This window comes from Pelmatolapia mariae, linkage group LG7, assembly GCF_036321145.2.
Source record: "Pelmatolapia mariae isolate MD_Pm_ZW linkage group LG7, Pm_UMD_F_2, whole genome shotgun sequence".
NCBI lineage: Eukaryota > Metazoa > Chordata > Actinopteri > Cichliformes > Cichlidae > Pelmatolapia > Pelmatolapia mariae.
In genome coordinates, this window is record NC_086233.1 from 40,644,875 (window position 1) to 40,665,159 (window position 20,285).

At 40.7% G+C, this 20,285-nt stretch overlaps 1 protein-coding gene across 1 annotated transcript in view; it reads right to left on the bottom strand.

Moving 5' to 3' along the window:
• Window positions 1-468: 468 nt before the first annotated feature.
• Window positions 469-20,285, bottom strand: part of met (MET proto-oncogene, receptor tyrosine kinase) — a 72,505-nt gene continuing 52,688 nt past the window's right edge. Inside the window, exons 11-21 of the mRNA XM_063479102.1 lie at window positions 19,885-20,094; window positions 17,508-17,657; window positions 13,468-13,621; window positions 12,785-12,919; window positions 11,463-11,747; window positions 8,852-8,932; window positions 6,530-6,711; window positions 6,303-6,412; window positions 5,865-6,030; window positions 5,644-5,780; window positions 469-3,752 (exon numbers count right to left, since the gene is read on the bottom strand). Of these exons, the coding sequence (XP_063335172.1) occupies window positions 3,473-3,752; window positions 5,644-5,780; window positions 5,865-6,030; window positions 6,303-6,412; window positions 6,530-6,711; window positions 8,852-8,932; window positions 11,463-11,747; window positions 12,785-12,919; window positions 13,468-13,621; window positions 17,508-17,657; window positions 19,885-20,094 (1,890 nt within the window). The 3' untranslated portion in view covers window positions 469-3,472. The remainder of the gene's footprint in view (window positions 3,753-5,643; window positions 5,781-5,864; window positions 6,031-6,302; window positions 6,413-6,529; window positions 6,712-8,851; window positions 8,933-11,462; window positions 11,748-12,784; window positions 12,920-13,467; window positions 13,622-17,507; window positions 17,658-19,884; window positions 20,095-20,285) is intronic.

A 20,285-nucleotide genomic window follows, 5' to 3' on the forward strand; every position in this document is an offset into this window, starting at 1 on the left:
TACTTTTGTCAAACACCAGCAACAACCTTTTCATCTCTTGAAGATGCTCCCAGTAAAACAGGTTTGTGACTCTTGGAGTGAGACTATTTGCTGTGTAACGGCACAAAACTACCCAGTCCTGAAAGTCAAGGTGTCACCTCAGTTAGACAGAGAGAGAAGGGGGAAAGTCTAGACTAGGTACATAAAATGACTGAAAGAAAAGAGGGAAGCTAAAGTTGAGGGGTCAGAGGTCACCTACAGGCAGTGGAAACAAAAAAGGGTGAATGTCAGAACAAAGGCAGTAATTGAAGGCAGGCATGTATCACTCTCACACAGTTTGAGAACAACTATTCTGTCTGTGCCTAACTAAGGATCATTTAAAAAAAACAAAACAACAAAAACTTCAAACAGGTTTTCTCAAATATGCGTACAGTGTGTGATTTCACCAACAATACCTTTATTGTTCATTGTGGAAGCATTTTTGACTCAATAGCAGCTGCATGTTGGCTACATATGGAAAGCATGATGCAGCAGTACCCTGCGTAGTAATTACAGTTCTCTATAGTTGTTTTATGTTCGCCTCAAAGGACGGTTTGTTCAGTAAAAAAAAAAAAGCATGGCCGACTCAACGGTAAGCAAAGGACGTAAAGAAGAGTAAATGAATTCTGATAATATAGCTTTATTACACTGACAGAATTCAACTGACATTACATAGGAACATGTACCTTCAGGATTTTTTGTATAGACAAATTCATACACACACACACACACACACACACACACACGCACGCACGCACACACGCATGCACACACGCACACACAGAACAGACAGTGTTAAAAACAAACAAAGCATCAGAAAATCACATGATCTAAGAGACAGCAGTCTTTGAGTTTTGTGAGGCGGCTCCAGTTTGTACAACATTCTATATCGTTTTCAAGATGATTTACCAGCAATGAAGCTAAACGAGCATCCACACAGACCCACAACGAATCCACACGTCTCTGTCTGTATTTGCCTAACGGCAGTGGTTCATATACAAGTGGTTTTAATCATTGTTTGTGGCATGATTCACTCACCCCTGGTCACCCCAGCGAAGAAGAGGCTCATCATCAATACAAAAATATAGTACAGCAATTTTCTTGTCATAGCAAACATTCATAACTGTCCATTAATGGCCCAATCATATCAGCAGCCATTCAGATTTTTTTTTTTAAAACAACAACGTACAAGCAAAAAACAAAAATCTGCTACATATAGCAATGTTAAAATGGACACTGACCACATGAGTGAAGTTTTAGCCCATTGGTGACAAATTACTTGAAGTGAGAGCTAACCAATTTAAAAATCAAACTGCTGCATTTCTGACAATCTGTTTTTTTTTTTTCAGGAAACCATTTAATTCCATTAATTTCAGCACACTGTATAACTCAAACTTACTTAAGTTGTATATTCCAGTATAACACAAAAAGAAGTCATTTCTCGTTATATAATAGTCATCACAAATGTCACCACTTGGATTTAGGGACTTGAGTAAATTACAATGGCAAACTGATGCAGCAATACGTATTTATACATTTATGAATACGTTTCCCTGCCTACATCATATTACCTTGACTAACTGGCACATTCAAACAGAACATTTAAAATCCCTAGCTGGGAGAGAAGCTTTGAGGCAGGTACCAATGTTCAATGCTGCTGTTCATATATATATATATATGTACACAGTATGCTCAGAAATACAACCTAAAGATATAATACTGGGGGGGTTGTTGTTGTTGTGTATTCCACAAACACAACTTGTACAGAGACAAAACCCCACCATTTCTTGAGCTGTGATGCTACTCTGCTACATATCCTGCACAGTCTGGTGACAGAACTGCATCTCTGAACCCATGCTCCAGAATAAACAGAAAGAAAATGATGAAACATTTCTACAATTCTTCAAGTATCTTGTTCTTGCATTATAGACTGTGAAAAAACAAAACAAAAAACCCCCAATTTATACAGGGTTCTACACAGCAATACCAATATGTTGGTAATAAGCTAATATTAGCTTATAACATCGGTCCAGCATCATATTGGTCTGGCTCTAATTTTTAATTTTTATATTGTGCTGAAATGAATAGAAGTAAATGGAATGAAATATCAAACCCTATCACAAGCGTCTCAGAAAGTCAAAATTGTACATCATTTGTAGTCAAGAAGCAACAGATTTTTTCAAATACACTGGTAGGGTTGTTAAACATCAAAACAGAGCGATCATAAAAGAATATACAGCGGTCAGTTACAGTCAGATAAAATGACAGTCCTGTTTTGAGGCCAGACAAACACAGGGACTCTTTGAAGTGCGATAACTTGAGATTCTTCAGAGCACGACAAAAATTTTAAAAGTTATTCAAGGGATCAAAATATGAGCTTTGATTGAATGAATTAAATGTGAGATAAAAACCTTGCGGCTGCGAACCCATTTTATCAGCTACACTGTACACAGTTTTTCTGTCAATAAAATGCAAGCCGTATGAAACAGATGCTCGACATACAGTAAGCAACAACAACAAAACTCCCTGGACTTGCACGGTTCTCATTTATTACTCTTACTTCCAAGAAAACATCAAAGTGAGCTGCATTTTTATTTATTTATTTTTTGATATATAAGTTTCAAGTTGAAAAAAAAAAGGCTTTTATTTCACCACCAGAAACATCTGGGGATTCCCCACAGGTGAAACACATTTCTGAAAGGGGAATTTTTACCCATCAGAAAGCTAGTGGTCCAAAGACAATTACACAAATAAAGCATCCAGTGATCTGCACACAGGCAGCAGAATTTGTACACATCCCACTGTACACTTACACACTGCCACTAACCTCCAGTATGCCTCAGTTTACTCACCCGAGGCAGAAAACCCATCATAGCATAGGCTAGATTGTCTCTCAGGTAACATGAAGTCATGTTTATGGTTTGTGGAGGTGTGACTTTTATATATAACATGACTACGTGGCCATTTGTCACTCATTCACATTACAGATGCAGTGAAGGTCTGAGCCACATCCACTCATTGAAGCACATGCCACCCACAGAGGAGTAGAAAGCTACCCTGGTTTGTGTGTGGGTGCATCAGTCACTGAGATGTGCTTCTCCAATGGCCGTTTTGTCTACCGGAAATCTCCAAGGAGGCATTGTAGTTGTCTTGTACACAATGGAGGACGTCTGACCTCTTGCTCCTCTGGGTCAATGAAAGGTCAAAAAAGATTGACAAAAGTTGAAAAGGTCAGCCCTAAAGTTCTTGGAGGCCACTGTCATTTGGTGACGCTTAAGAAGGTCAAAGGGCCACAATCAATGTACAGTGAGTGAAAGGTCTGTTTTCCCTCAGCATGCAGTGTCCAGTGTTTGGCAAATACATACAGTAGTTCTCAAACAGAGTCTTCATCACCTCACCTTTTCATCCTTGCTTCATCCCTCCTTCCGAGTCTCATCCATCACCTGCTCCCTTTTCAGATGCAGCAGTCTTGGGCCACCTGACAGAAGAGTGGGGAGCGGGATGGCAGGGAAGTGGATGTTGAAGGCTCAGAAGAGGATGAGGAGGAGGAAGCGGTGGAGGAGAGGAGGGAGGGGTAGGGGCTCATCTTGTCTATGTTGACGTACGTGGTGTTGAGCAGGACGTAGTGCTCGCCGCTGAAACTGGAGAAGATGGCAGAGATGCGGGAAACCAGCTCAGAGAATGAGGGCCGTCGTTCAGGCTTTGGGTGCCAACACTCGATCATGACCGTGTAGCTAAAAGCAGAGAAGAGAGAAATTAAATCATGATGAAGGCAGGACATTACCATGTGGTTACACCTGTAATACACTGTACAGTGATTTGGCAAAATGTTTGAAATGTCAAAAGCTAGCATCTGAGATGTAGAGCGTAAAGACTTAAAAGCTCCTGTACTGATGTGGGTATATTATATGTAATTGCTCCTCTCTAAGAAGTCTTTGTTTACGTGGCTTCTGAAATAACTTGCACAGCAGTAGAGCCTGACTGATTCAGGATTTCTAGGGTGAAAAAAAAACCTATGTATGTATGTTTGTTATATGTATAAGCTATGTAATGGACAAGACATCAAAACAGCCCACAGCACCTTTCTGATTTTTTTTATTTATACATATGTCTGTAAGAGGCCAAAATTCACTCATAATATCCGCCATGATATGATGTAATGGTTGGGCTCTACAAAAGAGGAAAATTAACTGAACATTTTTACACTAATTGGAGACAATTGCTTACTTTACAAATTCTCAAAAGTTGTTTTATTTTTTTTTTTTTGAAGAAGTGCCGATTTAGAAAGCCAGTGTATGAGGGCAGAACAAAAAAAATTGCGCAAACACAAACACTTAGGGATTGTTCTGTACCGAGTCTGATTGCTGTTTATTTATGTCCATTAGCGACGAGGCATTTCTTTCTACAAACACAAGAGGTGAATTCTTGGTCATGGCAAACATGAACTGTGTAGGCCCTGCTACAAAAAAAGCATTAGAAGGTGTTTGTAATGTTTGATATTTCTGTAATATAAATAGATATTGTAAACACATCTTTATGGGCGGACAAATCACGTGATCTGTTGTTATGTGGCCCAGCCACTAAGTGGTGGGCTCCCAGCAATCCTAGCAGTTTAGTCAGTTCTAGAGATCTTGAATGTGACTTTGGTTAAGTTATTGAATATTTTTTTTGGTGTAATGACTTTATTTATTATATTGTAGCTCTAAAATATCCTGCATCTTCTGTGCTACTACTGTTTCTTTGACATTTTTCAGTTTCACTTATTAGAAGGGCTTCATTTCCCTCACATAGTATTTTATAAAGGTTTGTTTTTTTCTCCCTCACAGGTGTTCATGTGAAAAAAAAAGTAAAATATTTTAAGGGCTAATTGTATTTAACATCTGTAATTCGAGTGGGCCACATTTTTATTATTTTGCACCAAAGCAAAATAACCATCAAAAAAACCAAAACAATTCATTGTTAAGACTTCAGGAACTAACACCTCCTTATTAAAGAGTCTGCCATAATCTGGGACCCAAAACATCCTGTGAACACTCACGGATGAAAAATTGCACAAATACTTGCAGATGTGCATCATCTCCTGACGTCTGTTTAATTTATAGCTTGGGAATTTTGGGCCTCTGCCTCCCTCTCACCTGAACACTCCCATTTCCCTCTAACGTCCACACACACACTATGCACACAGTGCACCTTATGATGTTATCTGGGATGTATGAGATCATTCTTGGCATTTGCTTCACAGGCCAGAGTTTAATGGATAAGAGCAAGTGTTAAGTGAGCTTCGCTGAAAATGACTAAGTTTAAAAAAAAATTTTGAATTTTTTTTTTATTTTAAGAGTTTCAGGTAAGTTTGCTTGAAACAGTCTAAACAGTCCTGGTTTGACAAGTGATTGGCAGCAGTTCCAATGTGAACTGTTCCAAAGAAAACTGGAAAAACTCGACTGTGCCAAGAGAAAAGGTTTTCTTAACACTTCCAGTAACTCGACTGGACTACCTGACTACTTGACTACCACAGCAACAAGTGCTCAGCAATCAGAATCAAGAAGCCTTTAGAAAAGAAATGTTGTACTCGCACTGGTTTTCCATTTAAATTAGCTTCTGCATACTGTATGTGCGCACACTCACAGGGCATCAGGGCAGAACTCAGGCTGCAGCAGCCTCCTCCCCTGCAGGAGGAACACGGTGATGTCGAAGGAGTTCACATCAGAATACGGCGGAGCTCCGCGGGTCATGAGTTCCCATAGCAATACGCCAAAAGACCACTACATGGAGAGAGTTTCATTGTTATCCCTTTAATGACATGTTGTTCTGATGTAAACAGTTAAACACTGCTAAAAAGTCCTCACCACGTCTGATTTGGTGGTAAACTTGTGCGTCTGCAGACTCTCCAGAGCCATCCATTTAACGGGCAGCTTGACTCCACTCTTGTTGTGAACGCTGTAATACTCTTTGTCATAAACATCTCTGGCCAGGCCGAAGTCTGCCACCTTTACTGTGTAGCTCTCATCCAGCCTGTCGGGGAAAACAGGAAATGCCTTTCTTTTTACTTCATTTTAACAATAACTGAAATAATTAACTTCTTAACTATACTAATTATAGTATTATAGTACTACTTTCTTTGACTATTTTCTACTTGCCATTGTTATAAGGTACTTATTCTACTCTTTATTGCTCTCTTGATTCTGTCTCTTCCCACCTGTATTTACTTCTATTTTCTGCTGTGTTGTGCCTTTTTATATTTAAAACACCATCACTTGATGCTAAATGAGTAAATGCCAGCTCACATGCAGTTCCTGGCAGCCAGGTCTCGGTGGACAAACTTCTTGCTGGCCAGATACTCCATCCCTCTGGCCACCTGCAGCCCAAAGCCCATCAGGTCCTTAACTGTTGGGTTCTGGAAGAATCAATTACAGTCACCTTGTTGCACATCATCAAACTTGTGAAATGTGTCTTGAAATGAACTAAAGTTCTGGTGCAGAAATTTTCAACATGCTTTTATGTGGGCCCTTACATGTCCCTCATCACGGATGAAGTTGCGCAGGTCGCCGTGTTTCATATACGGAAGAACCACCAGGGGTGAGCCCTCTGGCGGAAGGCAGATACCCAACAGGGAGAGAACGTTGGGGTGGCTGAAGTCCTTCATGATGATCCCCTCCTTCAGGAACTGAGACACCTCTTCCAAGTCTGTGATGCCTGATAAGAAAAAAATAAGTTGACATCATTTTCATGTTATCTTAGTTAGTTTTTGACTTTTATCATGAAACATTTCTAAAATTCCCCCCGTAAAGTCAAAGTAAAATACAGTTAAAGGGGACCTATTATGGTTTTCTTTTTTAAATTATGACTACAGTCGTTCATCCCCACCCATCTTATGTTCAACCCTTCTGTTTGAACTGGGCAGCCAATGAGAAGAAAGTTGGCTTAAGGGGAGAGGAGCTAAAATAGCTTATTTCACACTAAAAACATGAATTTAGTTGCTGCATCAAGGCCCAGAATAAAATAAAAAGGTTAAGGGGCTGAATGGGCCCCCTTTAAATGTTTTCTTTGTTTATGAACATTTGACATTTGGAAACTGGCAGGAATGATAATTGTAAGATAAGGTGCAACTCTCCTGTCATGATATCAGTGGGAAGCCCTTCCTTAGATACCTTTGGGGAATGAGAATACTGATAGAAACCCATCTAAGAAAACACCCTCCCTGAAGATTCACCCCAGACTTGACCCATTCCCATTTGCCAATTGCATCCCTGCTTCTGGTGTCTTGCACTTTAGCCCTGCTGACTTTGCTATAATTTAGTTAGAAATGGAAGCTCTTTAGCCTTCAGCTGAGGTTAGACCCCAAAGGCAGAAAGAGAAGACATTTGATTTCAGTCTTGATTCTCAAGTTTTTCTGTGAGGGGAATGTCTCTATTACATAAACTACTCGTGCTTGGCATAAAACATATTTGCCATTCAACTAGATATCATAGTAACAACTACATTAGGATAAAGTAATCAGTTTAAGCTAGTGACTGCAACAAAATTGAATTGCACGTTCACTACAATTGTCCTACCACCGAAAATTATCCTACTACCTCTTATCCTACTGTGGTTTGTGTCCCCTAGCAGCTGCACAGGTCCTTTCCCCATATTGTTCCTGCATCAATCTCCCTTGCTGCAACTGACAGGTTACACGATTAGCCGGGACCCTAATGCTGTCCTCACTATCGAATGCTCATTCATCACCATCATTTCAAGCCTGAAAAGGATTCAGGCTTCTGATGAGATGAGATCTTTAATGCCATTGGGAGCGCGGTGATATCATACAATAAGTATGCAATATAATATAACTAGATGAATGATTGAATAACTGTAGCTGGATGCAAATCCGTTTAGACAACAACAGTGTCTTTAGTCTGTGTGTGTGTGCTGGGTGAGGGAGGGGTCATGATGCATTTTAACCAAGGAAGCCTCACTTTGCACACACCTGACTCTTATTTATTAATTACATTTACTTAGAGTGAGATTTTCAGAGTGAGACACATGGTTATGCTCCTTGGAGCACTCCAATGGCATTTGTTTACATACTGTACATATTATCTGAATTAGGCTCTTGAGGCCTAAATATTGGGTTAAAAGTCACAAAAGTGGTTGTCTTTTTACCTGGATAAATCACCGTGGTAACTTTGAGTGAACCCATAAGCTGGTTGGGAGCAGGTTAAACTACTCTATCCAAACTGTGTGTCATATTGTCAGAGAGTGTATTAATTAGGTGATGCAGAAGATTGATCCGGAGTCCATCTGCTTCAAAATTTTACGTTGTGCATTCAGAGGTGTTCTTCTTCATAGCTTGGTTGTAACGAGTGGTTATTTGAGTTACTGTTGCCTTCGTATCAGCTTGAAGCAATCCGGCCATTCTTTTCTGACTTCTGACAACAAAATGACATTTTCCCCACTGCCCCATTGTTTCTTTTTTGGTTCATTCACTGAATGAACCAAAATGAACTGGTTGTGTAGTTGCTGATTACATATTTGCATTAATGAGCAGCAGAGGTATTCCTAATGAAGTGGTTTTGGTGTATATGTGTGTATTTGTACATAAGTTCATTGAAATGCAGGCACCTTATTCAAGCTTAAGGATAGCTGATAAAGAACATAGTAACGGTGATGTAAGAAACAGTACCATTGGTTTAATAATTTGAAAAATGTGCAATTAAATATTTCACTTATCACTGTTGGAAAGAAAACACTACAGAAAGAAATAAAAAACTGAAAGACCCTCCACCCGCCAAAAAACACCATCAAACACCGCTAAAACCAAAGCTAACACATTGATGAAAAAACCTGTACTTACGGTTCAGGGACTTGATGGCACAGTGTAGCTTCTGCCCGTCTGGCTCAAGCAGCGTTCCGTGAAAAACACAGCCGAAATGGCCTGCAGGTTACAACACGACGTACAGCATTAGTCAGTCATCATCGGGGAAATGAAAACCTCGTGTTTAAACCTGTAAAGGACTAACAAATAGCACTTCTTTACCCCACACAAATGACAGTGATAAATGGGATGCAACACTTTCAGGTCCAATGACAATAGGATCCAGCTGTGATGGAGGCCACACCATTAGTGGTAATAGATCTGTTACCACTGTGCCATAAAACAATGATTTAATCACAAACTTGGCTAGAAAACAGTTAAGAGTTTGTTAAGGTCATGCTTCTATAATGGGTTACTGGAACCCTTGAGGCCCAAGCTGACATAAAATTTGACGATCCTACTTTTCACCGTGACTCAGAAACATAACAAAAGCATGAAGGTGAAATTTGGCGGTCCATCAAAGCAAACTGAGACAAGCAGATTCCAATTGCTTGTGCGCGTGTCTGTGAATGTAATTTAGGTCAGATATTCTGCTTCATGGCTTGATGTACTCATAGATTCAGTCGGTAAACCGCAGTTTCTAAATCTTACCCATAAATGGACACCCCCCACCCCAACTAAATTAGCCACTTAGCATTCATCGATCAAATCGATGCAATCAGCATCCTTCATTAATATCATGGTTTAAATAAGCCTTTGTCACGAAAGAATGATTTTAACCATATGCCCTTTTAATCGGCCTCACAGCAGTACCAGGAATAACAAACATGTCTGTCCTCTGCATACATATAAAAATGAAATTTTGGTGCAACAGCATGGAGGTGATTTGATTGATCCATGGAGAAAAAAAAAGAAAAGAAAAAATAGCCTCTCTCGTGTGTTTCACACTCGAAACAGCAAATTCACCATCACACTAAACCTTAGACCTCCAAGTAACTCAGTATGAAGCTTTATTCATTAGTACCCCGTATAAGCTCATAACCAGTGCCAAACCCGCTTGAGTTATTATACATTTTATTGAATTATAACTCTGCTTTAAGACATGAAGGCCTGCCCCAGACGGGGAGGGGTGCAGGAATTAAATAAGCGCAGCGTTCTTCTATCACGTCCTTGCAGATGGCTGGTGTTGGATTACAACTCTCAACAATGGATCCTGGGAATACTAGCTGTGAACAAATCATCCTACGCCACTTTGAAAAACTCCAGCCACCAAATCCAGACTTCAGGGGATAATTCAGCCAAGGGGGCAGAGGGCTGCTGCGGGTGACACGGAGGGGTTTGGGTCTTTTTCTCCTCTTGAAACTGAATTTGATCTGCGACTGTGAGCCGCCTACTTAAATGTCACCATGTGAAGTGATTTTGTGTCTGCATGTCAGGGTTGCGGTTTGATAATTCAGGCAATTAAAACCTTTGTGGGTAACTTTAGCTTTTGTATAGCTTAACATAAATCCTAAATATATTCTTGCGTTACAACAACCACAATCTTGAAAATTGCTCATAATTTTTTTTTTTACAGCATTATTTCTCTATTTCAGAAAAACAGGTTTAAGTTACACATGTGTATAGAAATGTTGAGATTGGTGAATGCTAAATGGACTGTGATGTCTATACGCTGATGGAACATAAAGGTAAATAAGCACATCTCAATAGAAGACAACCTTGAACCTTACTAAAAAAGTATACATAGATGCAATAGAGTGAATGTTTTATAACAGAGCTAATTGGAGAGTGGTGTAATGGTGCAGTGGTTAGCACTCTCACAGCAAAAGGCTTCTGTGTCTGGACCTAAAAGTAACGTAAAGTAATGAAACGTAATGTAGAGCTGAGTAATGTAACATAATGGAACTTAGCTAAATGGAACTTAGCCTATTGTAACGTACCGTGGCGTAATGTAATGTAGCATAACGTAACATAGCGTAGCGTAATGGATGTAACATAACAAAATGTAAATCCGCTGCTGAAGTGTCAAAAACTGTTCAGTTCTTGTTACAACTGACAAAAACAAGTCAGTCTCCACAAACTTCCTGTTAAAAAAACCACATAATACAAATTTAGATCGTGTTACTTTGGCTGTGTTCATCTTGTATATATCTGGGTGTTAATTTGTGACCGACCACAAAGGTATAGCAAATGGATTGATTTTTATGCTTCGAGTCCAGATACTTTTTTATTTTCTCTATAAATGCAAACTGACACTGGACCAAGACTGCGGGATTATAAACACTGGCGCCGTTTTGAGGTCAATTTAATCACCCTTGTATTGTGTATATTATATATAGTGTGCACTATTTCATCAGAGTGCACAATTTAGGCATGCTGTACAACACTAACAACAGTTCATTTTGATTTCAGGTTAGTGCTTTTGGTGAGTACTTAATTATCACTGCATTTTTGAATGGTCACAATGATAATACATGCTCATTTCCAGCTGCGGAAAACAGCTGAAATGAATCAATCTATCATTATTTTTCCTTTCCTTGGATTGATGAATCCGCCATTCTTTATGTGTTCATTAAAAGATTTGACACAGCAGTTTGCAATAGATCTTCATACACAACAGTTTCTACACAATGAAATGTTTGCTTCTCACCTCTGCCGATGACCTGGTTGAGATGGAGAAGCAGCCGCTCCCTGGCGATCACCACGTGCTGCACTTCAGTCAGTAGGTCTGGGTGGAGGCAGGATGGGTCGATGTGGACCGGCGCCATTAGCAGGGGTGATACCAAATCGCCATCCATCCCCATTCCCATCCCCAGACCCATCCCTATCCCTATCCCACCTCCTAAGGCACCCAGTCTGGGAGACAGCAGTTCCCCATTGCCCCCATAAATAGGAGGAGCTGCTCGGCATGTCTCGGGCCTGTCGGTGCCCTGATCTGGAGAAGGAAAGGACATGGTAGGGTCAGAGGTCAGTGACTGTATCAGCAGTGCCTCGAGAGGTCAAGTTGCATTATATGATCAGAGAAGGATGGCTACGAAGGCAGAAAGAAACTTAACACTGTAATTGAGGTCGACAGAGGTGGAAAAACAAAGGTTTTCTTCAATGATTACAGTAGAAGGAAAATGAATTCTAAACTACCCACATTTTATTTAAAAGCCAGAACAAAAAACAGCCAAACGGAGTGGACACAGCTGTTAAGCTCAGCTACTGATCCTACAACCAAACCTCCTCCTACAGCCTGTCCCTGCGGGCAAGCTTTAGTTCATTAGTAAGTCTATCTTCTTAGATTTTAAGCCTTTCAAGTCACATTTTAGCAGCTGGAAAATAGCTTTGACCATGACACTAAATATCATGATACAAGCCTCTCTCACAGCCTGAGGATGCAAACTGAGAGAACAAAAACCACAGTTTTAGAACCACAGTTTTGCCTGATGGTCAACAACTCTACAATCATCCACCAATTGTGTTGGCTGTGTGTTAGAAACAGGCCATGGTGAAACAGATTAAGAGGTGACTACTGAAAATGATAATTGCTTAAAATTAATGTGTTTGGAATGCTAATCTGTATCATGATAATCCTTTTAAATTATTTGATTTTTATAGATAATAACTAATCAAATCAAACGCATTATCAAAGAATCAATCACAAACCAACAGAGAGATGACATAGCTCTTTAGAGCTCTTTAGTCGTTTTTATTTCGGGAGATTTGACACAAATGGTTAATTACCTGTCTGTTTCTAGTGCTACAAAGAAAGCGTTTCTGGGGAGCAATAAAATGCTTCCTTGAAATGGACAAAAGTGCTTAATTCATCAAGGCAAGGGTTGTTAATTCACAACATGTACAGTAAGGCATGCATGGCTAGCATTAGCGTTTAGCCCCACGGTGAGGGAAGCAGAGTAGATAGGAGGGAGAAAGGTGGAGTAGGAGAAGAGGTTGACAGGTGGGGAGGGGCTTATCTGGTTGACGTACCCTCCAGCAGGGTTGTTCTATAGTCGACTGACTCGTGGGAGACCATTTCGTTAGTGGGGCTGACACTCCTCGCGTTAGCCAGCCTGTCCAGATGCTGGATGTGACCCCGGCCATCATACCACACCTCAGACAGATCTAGAGACAAAGGGCAACGGGATGTAGAAAATGTAATGGAAAATTCAGTGGAAAGGAAGGACGAGGAAGGACAGAAGAAGAGAAAAGATGGGTGTGTGGGGGTGGGTGGACAGGAGGGAGGGAGAGACGAATTACTGAGAAAGGCGAAGCATTTCCACCAGTGCGCCCCTCAGACAAACTTTTAAACGTCAAACCGACCAGGCAAAATGAAACCCAGCAGACACACATGCACACAGGTTAGAAGAAACAGAGTGAAGTTCATTTGCAATCATGAATGTATTATATATGCATATTATTAACACTTTTCTTAAATCATTGGTGAGCTGCTGCAATCTAATCAAACATTTTCAAGGAAAATGGCATTCTGGTCATTTAATAAACTGTCCGGATTTGTGAGTACAAGTCATAATTAAAATAACATTTTGGAGCAGATAACATTTGGATGAGTTAAAAAAATAATGCTGTTATACCAATGTCCAGGGATATCAAATGGCTCTAAGCCTCAAAACCCAGAGTGTCGTGGGCTCTGTGACCCTCTTTGGTCTTACCATCAATGTGTTTGTTCTTCTTCCACATCAGCAGCGATCCCAGCAGCAGCAACAGCAGGCTGACGCACACGCAGCCCACAATGAGGCCCGTGTAGTCCTGCTCCTGTGCCAGCGTCACCTTGCCAAGATGTCTGATGGAGTCTGCCTGACGCCACTGAAAATGGTTCATGGGATAAACAATATGATCAAACTGTCATCCACTAGAGGCCCCACTTTGTGCACTTTGTTTACTTTAAACAGTTCACACTTAATTAATTTAAAACTTTCTAATAAATATTACTTTCAGTATGACAATTAAAGTGGACATTTTTCCTCAAACAGTTACATGCTGGAAGAACGATGTAGCAGTGTTGGTGAGCAGCAGTGTTACCACTGTAAGTGTAATCGAGTTCCTGACATATCAAATTGGAGACAGGGCTCATTATGCATAGTTTTTGTATGAATACAGCCTTTCTCACCATGTCTCAAGTTATCTTCCTGAAATAGCCTTGCAACCCTTGCTCTATTGACAAATAGTTTTACATTTATGTCATCATAAAAAGCAGGCATGTGTTTTCTCTTGTGTTGGCTCTGCTCTTTACTATTTTGGGGTTTATTAACACACCTGACCATGAGGTTGACAAGCATTTTAAACAATAATTAAGTACCACTGGGTTGACTGATTTCCTGTACACGTTTTCACAGTTCTAGCATTTGCTTGAGGTAGCACCTCATTTTTCTGTGTTTCTACGACAAAGTGGGACCATTTAGGTCTTTGAAGGATGCTTTTACTGTATTTCTTAGTATAAAAGAAACGTTAAATGACCTGGGAGTACTGTGATTACTTGAGCTGTAAGTGTACATTGATTACATTGATACACTTCTTCAGAGTAACAACCTAACAAAAGATGAAAAAACTCATGACCTCTGCAGCCCAACACTGCTGGTGTGTGTGGACTGGAAACCACTGAAGGATCTGCTTCTAAATGTTAAACATGATCCCTAATCTTAAGCTTATTACAAATTAACTTTCCTACAGCTGCATAGGGTCATTTTTCTAATACTTATAGACTGCACTATGGTGTCTGTAGGAAGACGCTTGAATAATAATGACTATCATAGCAGACATGATACATATGCTATGTCATGCATGCATATATGGCCATGCATGCCACAAAAGCTTTTAAAAGCGTGAAGCTGGCACTCAGTCATACACACACACACACACACACACACACACACACACACACACACACACACACACACACACACACACACACAAACACAGTCTGTTGCCACAGTCTGCAGCCAGATTACATCAGTGATATTGCTTCTGCCATTATTAGGTTCTGTGGAAATGAGGTTTCCACTGCTGCTTGCTGCTGCAGATGGGATGATGTGTGTGTGTGTGTGTGTTTGTGAGTGTGTGTGTGTGTGTGTGTGTGTGTGTGTGTGTTTGTGAGTGTGCGTGCTTGTCTGTCTGTGTGTGTAAATGAGACTGTCTGGACATGTCTGAAGGTAGGGGATATATGAATGCGAATATGTGTAAGTGTGTGTGTATGTATGTGTGTGTGTTGGTGTCTGAAGGCTTGTGGCACTAAAGGATATTGGCTGACTCTCCCCTGAGATAAAAGCTTTCCTCTGAAGTCCAGTTCACAAGTCAACAGTGATGAGCTAGATAGCTTTCGGTCTGGAGGCGAGTGGATGTTATCTCTAAGGATGACATGAAGAGGTCTATAGCTCAGCAAATTATATTAGTTTGCATCACAAGAGCGGGCATTTCTAAATCTACTATGATGACTGAAGGGCTGTTGGCTACAACGAAGACCACTAAAATTCTCGAGAAACAAATAATTGAGTTGTACTTTCTAAAATCTGTCGAGTAAGAACCTTAACGTGCCATATGATCATGGTGTGATATATGTTACTTTCATATCGAACAACATCACTTTTACGACACTTTGCAGTGTTGCAGGTTCATTTTCCAGCTAAAAATGCAAACTAAATATCTGCAAAATAATTCTGGACAGATTGTGGTCAGGTGTATACTGTTTTCTTTAACAATCCTGCATGTCAGGATAAAAACCAAACCTTGAAGTCCAAAGAACTACATGAGAAATTGCAGTTGAAATTGAAGGACAACAGTCATCAGACAGTTGCATAAAACTCTAATAGGACTGTTCATCATCCAGCCAATATCGCCACTGTAATGAAGCATGGTGATGGTAGCATCATGCTATAGGTTGATTCTCAACAGCACGAGCAAGGAGACAGGTCAGACGTGAGGGAAGGATGAATGCGGCCAAATAAAGAGAGATCATACGACTTGAAACTGTGGCCATGACAACACTGGAGTACCTTACCCAGACTTATGCCACAGAACATTTGTTAAAAAACATGACGTGACAGACTGATAGAGTTCAAGACTGTCCAAACACAGTTGTGCAAAGCCTGCAGACTTACCCAAGAACATGCCAAAGGAGCCTCAAAAATGTATCAATTAAGCATCTGATATTTAAAAATGCAACATTTTTAATATGACCAAAACTCAGTGAGCACACTGGAGTGTATAGTAGGAGCAGAAGTGACCTCAGTGCTGATGTATATTCAAGTGACAAGACAGCTGGTGGCTGAGGCTGTTCACTCAACACACTGTGTAAAAGACTCTTTCTGAGCTGTTTTTTATTAGGGACTGCATTAGAGCAGACTTATTGAAGTTTCCTGTAAATGATCTGGAACACTGAAGGAATGTAGCGTTTCCCATGAGTCCTCCCAGCAGACAATGGACTAATGGCAAAATGGTGTGGTTAAAGCCAACTGATGGCTTCTACAGTGATGCTAATTTTCATTTTATAATTTCTGTTATAATAAATGATATAAAAAACAACTTAAACCTGAGTTAATTGGTATTAAAACAAAATTTAATGAAATATAAATAAAATACTAATGGAAAAAAAAAAGCTGCACATACTCTCTCCATCTTTCATCAGAATATATTACTGCTCTGTGGCGAGTCACCCTCGTTTCCTTCAGAAGCAGGTGCTGTTACATGATATGATACCTTTTATTGCTGAAATTCCTCCTGTGAGCCCAATAATACAAACAGAGGGGAGCTTTCATAAAAATGCACCACAAGTGGTTTTATGGGCTTTTGTTGTATCAAATCCATTCACCTCCAGAATAGCTTTTAGAATTGTTTCATCATCATCCTCGGGCATTTGTGCAGGTAGAATCAGGGTTATGACCAGTAAGTAGCTAGTTTGTTACAACCAACATACTTCTTTATCTCTGGCCAATATTTCACTGGAATCCTAGAGATGAGTGAGACAGGTCACGGCACCGTGCATTGTTTTTAAGGAAATGAATACAGACTGAAACATTTAGCTTGCTATTACTAGCAAGGGGGGGTTATGTGTAAGTCTGGTGTGTGGATGCATGTTTGTGTTGAACTCAGTGAAAAAAAGGTTTTATTAACTGAGGTGTTAACTGACTGTTGTGACACGTTGAGTGGAGGTATAGAGATGTGCTGCCAGTGTACTTATACATGGTGTGGTTTCTCTACTTTTCTGCACTTGTGTCTAAATTTTTAATTCTAGGATTTTTGTAGGTTCATCCATCCATCCATCCGCTTCCGCTTATCCTTTTCAGGGTTGCGGGGGGGTGCTCGAGCCTATCCCAGCTGTCATAGGGTGAGAGGCGAGGTACACCCTGGACAGGTCACCAGTCTGTCGCAGGGCTAACACACAGAGACAGACAACCATTCATGCTCACATTCACTCCCGCATTCACACCTATGGGCAATTTGGATTAATCAATTAACCTATCCCCACAAACTGCATTTCTTGCATGCATATTTTGTAGGTTTTAGGGACTAATGTGTAAGTGTTTATTTTTTGTTTTTTGACCATCAAAAAAACTAAAATCTGGCACATAGGGCTGGTAATAAACAGAATATAAATATCATTTTTATTGTTTTTATTCAAACTAAAACTTGATTCCTTATTTGTGAAGCCATAACAACGTCAGTCTCTTAGTGCCTGTGTAGTGCACATTTTTCTCACCTCCACCTGCAGCTCCTTGGCTGTGGCAACCTGTAGCTCAGTGGGTACGATGCACTCCAGAGTGTTTCCGACTAGATTCAGACTCTCACAGCTGTGGTTGGAAACGGTGAGGACCTGACACTTCATTGCTTCCCTGTCCATCCGATCGCCCTGCAGTAGAGAGAACAGGGTTGGAAAGAGAGAAAAGAAGGATTAAGGAGGGAGCGAGAATAGGAAAAAGAAACGACATTTAAGATCAAAATTTTCCAAAGGTTGGTCAACTTGAAGATTGAAGGAGGACTCAACAACATTGCACCATACTTTAATACTAAGATAAAGGTTTACATATTTAATTAGCATTAATCAGTTCTAGTAACTTAATTTTACAGTTCTCTTGTGCAGTTGCAGAACTAATTCTCTCGCCTGGAGCCAAATTTTGGGGGCAAATTCATGGCTTTTTTTGAGGGCATACTGGAATTTGTAAGCAGAAGGCACCGAAACCAGAGGAAAGCATGCCAAAGCAAATGAGGTGCATCCTTCTTCTTGGCAAAGTTAATCATGACTCATAGTGATTTAAACCAGTGAACACAAACTGGACATCTTATTGGAGCTGATGAGATTAAGACAGAGCAACTTATTCTAGCTGCGTGAACCCTAGTGGGATGACAACAAACACCCCACTGAGATGTGACTGGAGGCACACGCAGCTGCTCACCACGTGAGTGTGAGTGCGTTTAACTGAGTTAGTGAGCATGTGCTCTTTGACGGAAAGCTGTGAGAAAATATTGGCGCTTAATTGGCTCTTCTGTCTCCACTCATTTCCTACTCTAGGATTCTGTTGTTCCCGCATGTTCTCTGCTCGTTCTTGTTTTTGTGATTTCACATCTCTCTTCCCCTCTCCCTCTGGCTCACACACAGACATAAACACACTTGTTTGAGTGCAGCAGAAGGCAATAAAGAGAATGATCACATTCCTTGCGTGACAGCTTGGGATTTTCCAATTTGATACAGAGTGGTAGCTCACACCTGTTCCTGCACTCTCACACACTTTCCCTCTTACGCAAACACACACACACACACACACACACACACACACACACACACACACACACACACACACACACACACACACACACACACACACACACACAATGCACTCGCTTGCAATTACGTTGCTCACAAAGACAATACAAGTTTATCCAAAACACTTCTAATGCTGTGTCTCCTCCCCATAGCGTGACTATATTATAGACACTGCAAAGAGGGGTTAACGTTGTTAAAAACAACAGCACAGTACCATTCCCTCTAAATAAACTGTCGCAATGAAAATTAGAAGTGATCAGGATAGTGATAAGAGCCTGGCCACGAGCCAAAGCCAACAGCCCGGTTCCTTCACATGCTTCACACTAGTGCTGTCAGTCAAAGGTAAATATTCCTTTATTTGGCTGTTATTTGCAGCCATTTGAGGCTACAGTTATCAGATGGTGCTAAATGAGCCCAGCATCTGCCTCTTTCATTGAGGCCACTGTGAAGTAGGGTTATCAGATGGCGTTAAATGCGGCCTGTTTCGGTGCAATGACTGGTACCACCTCCCCGTGGGTAAAAATGGGAGGTTTGTCTGGGCTGAACGGGGGATATGTTGGGGTGTTGGTGGATTTAGCATCAGGGGCAAGGTCATGTCTGGGAAAAAAGTGAAAGAAGAAGAAGAAAAGAAAAAAAGAAAACAGCCAGGGTCCCATGCAAGAAGTTCAGCACAGCTGCCATAAACCATCAACAACATAAAAAAAGGGACAAGGGGAGAAATATGTATTTCATTGTGTTCCTACAACAGACTCGGGGGACTGTGGTGTTCAAAAAGCAGCATTAATATGTCAAAAGCTTTGCCCTCAGCAGCAACAACAATGCAAGTCAATAGAGAGCATGCACAGAGAGGTATAACAGTGGAGGAGGGATGGGGATGTTGGTGTGGAGGATGGAAATGATGGGAAACTGACTCTGCATCCTGTTTTTCTTTCAGTATTGTTTCCTTCCCCACTTGACCTGGACCATGGGGGGCTGTACGTGTGAATGCGTGTGAGCATTGGGAGGTAAAGTGCAGGAACTATGGGGTGTGAACTTCCACCTGTCTCAAACTTGTCAATCTAACTTGTGAACTTAACAATACAGAATAGAATACAAACACTAATGATTTCTTCTGTTTTTGTTCTATTTTTCTTCTGTACCTTTGTCTTGCTCTTGTCAAGCGAGCAAAGCGTTTCTTGAACTTGAAACTGAAATTTGTTGCAGCACATAGGAAGAGATTTTCTTAGCTATGGACTGTAGCCGGGTCAATTTTCACTGAACACTACATTGAAAGTTCATAATGTTAAAAGTTGGTTTATTGTGCAAATCTCCTCACTTTGAGCTCCACTATGCTCTTGTTGTCCTTAGAAGTGAGCTTAGGGTCCTGGAATAGCGGGTCTTCCACATAGATCATATCCAACTGTTTAGTTGAATAGCCGTCCAGGACAAATGACACCCTGGTGATGACTGGCGGCTGCATGCCCAGTTTGACCAGAGAGGGTGTTGTGCACTGGATGGAAGTCTGATTCTCACCATACACACAGCTCTGGTGGAAAGACAGGTGGGACAAGAGACAGATAAAAATGCATTAGACCACTGTGGAAATGCAGACACCTTTCAAGATCATTTTAGTTCATTGAAAAAACAGAACAAAAACAAAACCATAGCAAACTACTCAGGTACTCTGGGGAAAAACACTTTCCTTGTTAAACTCCAGGGTGTTTCTTTTATTAAGAA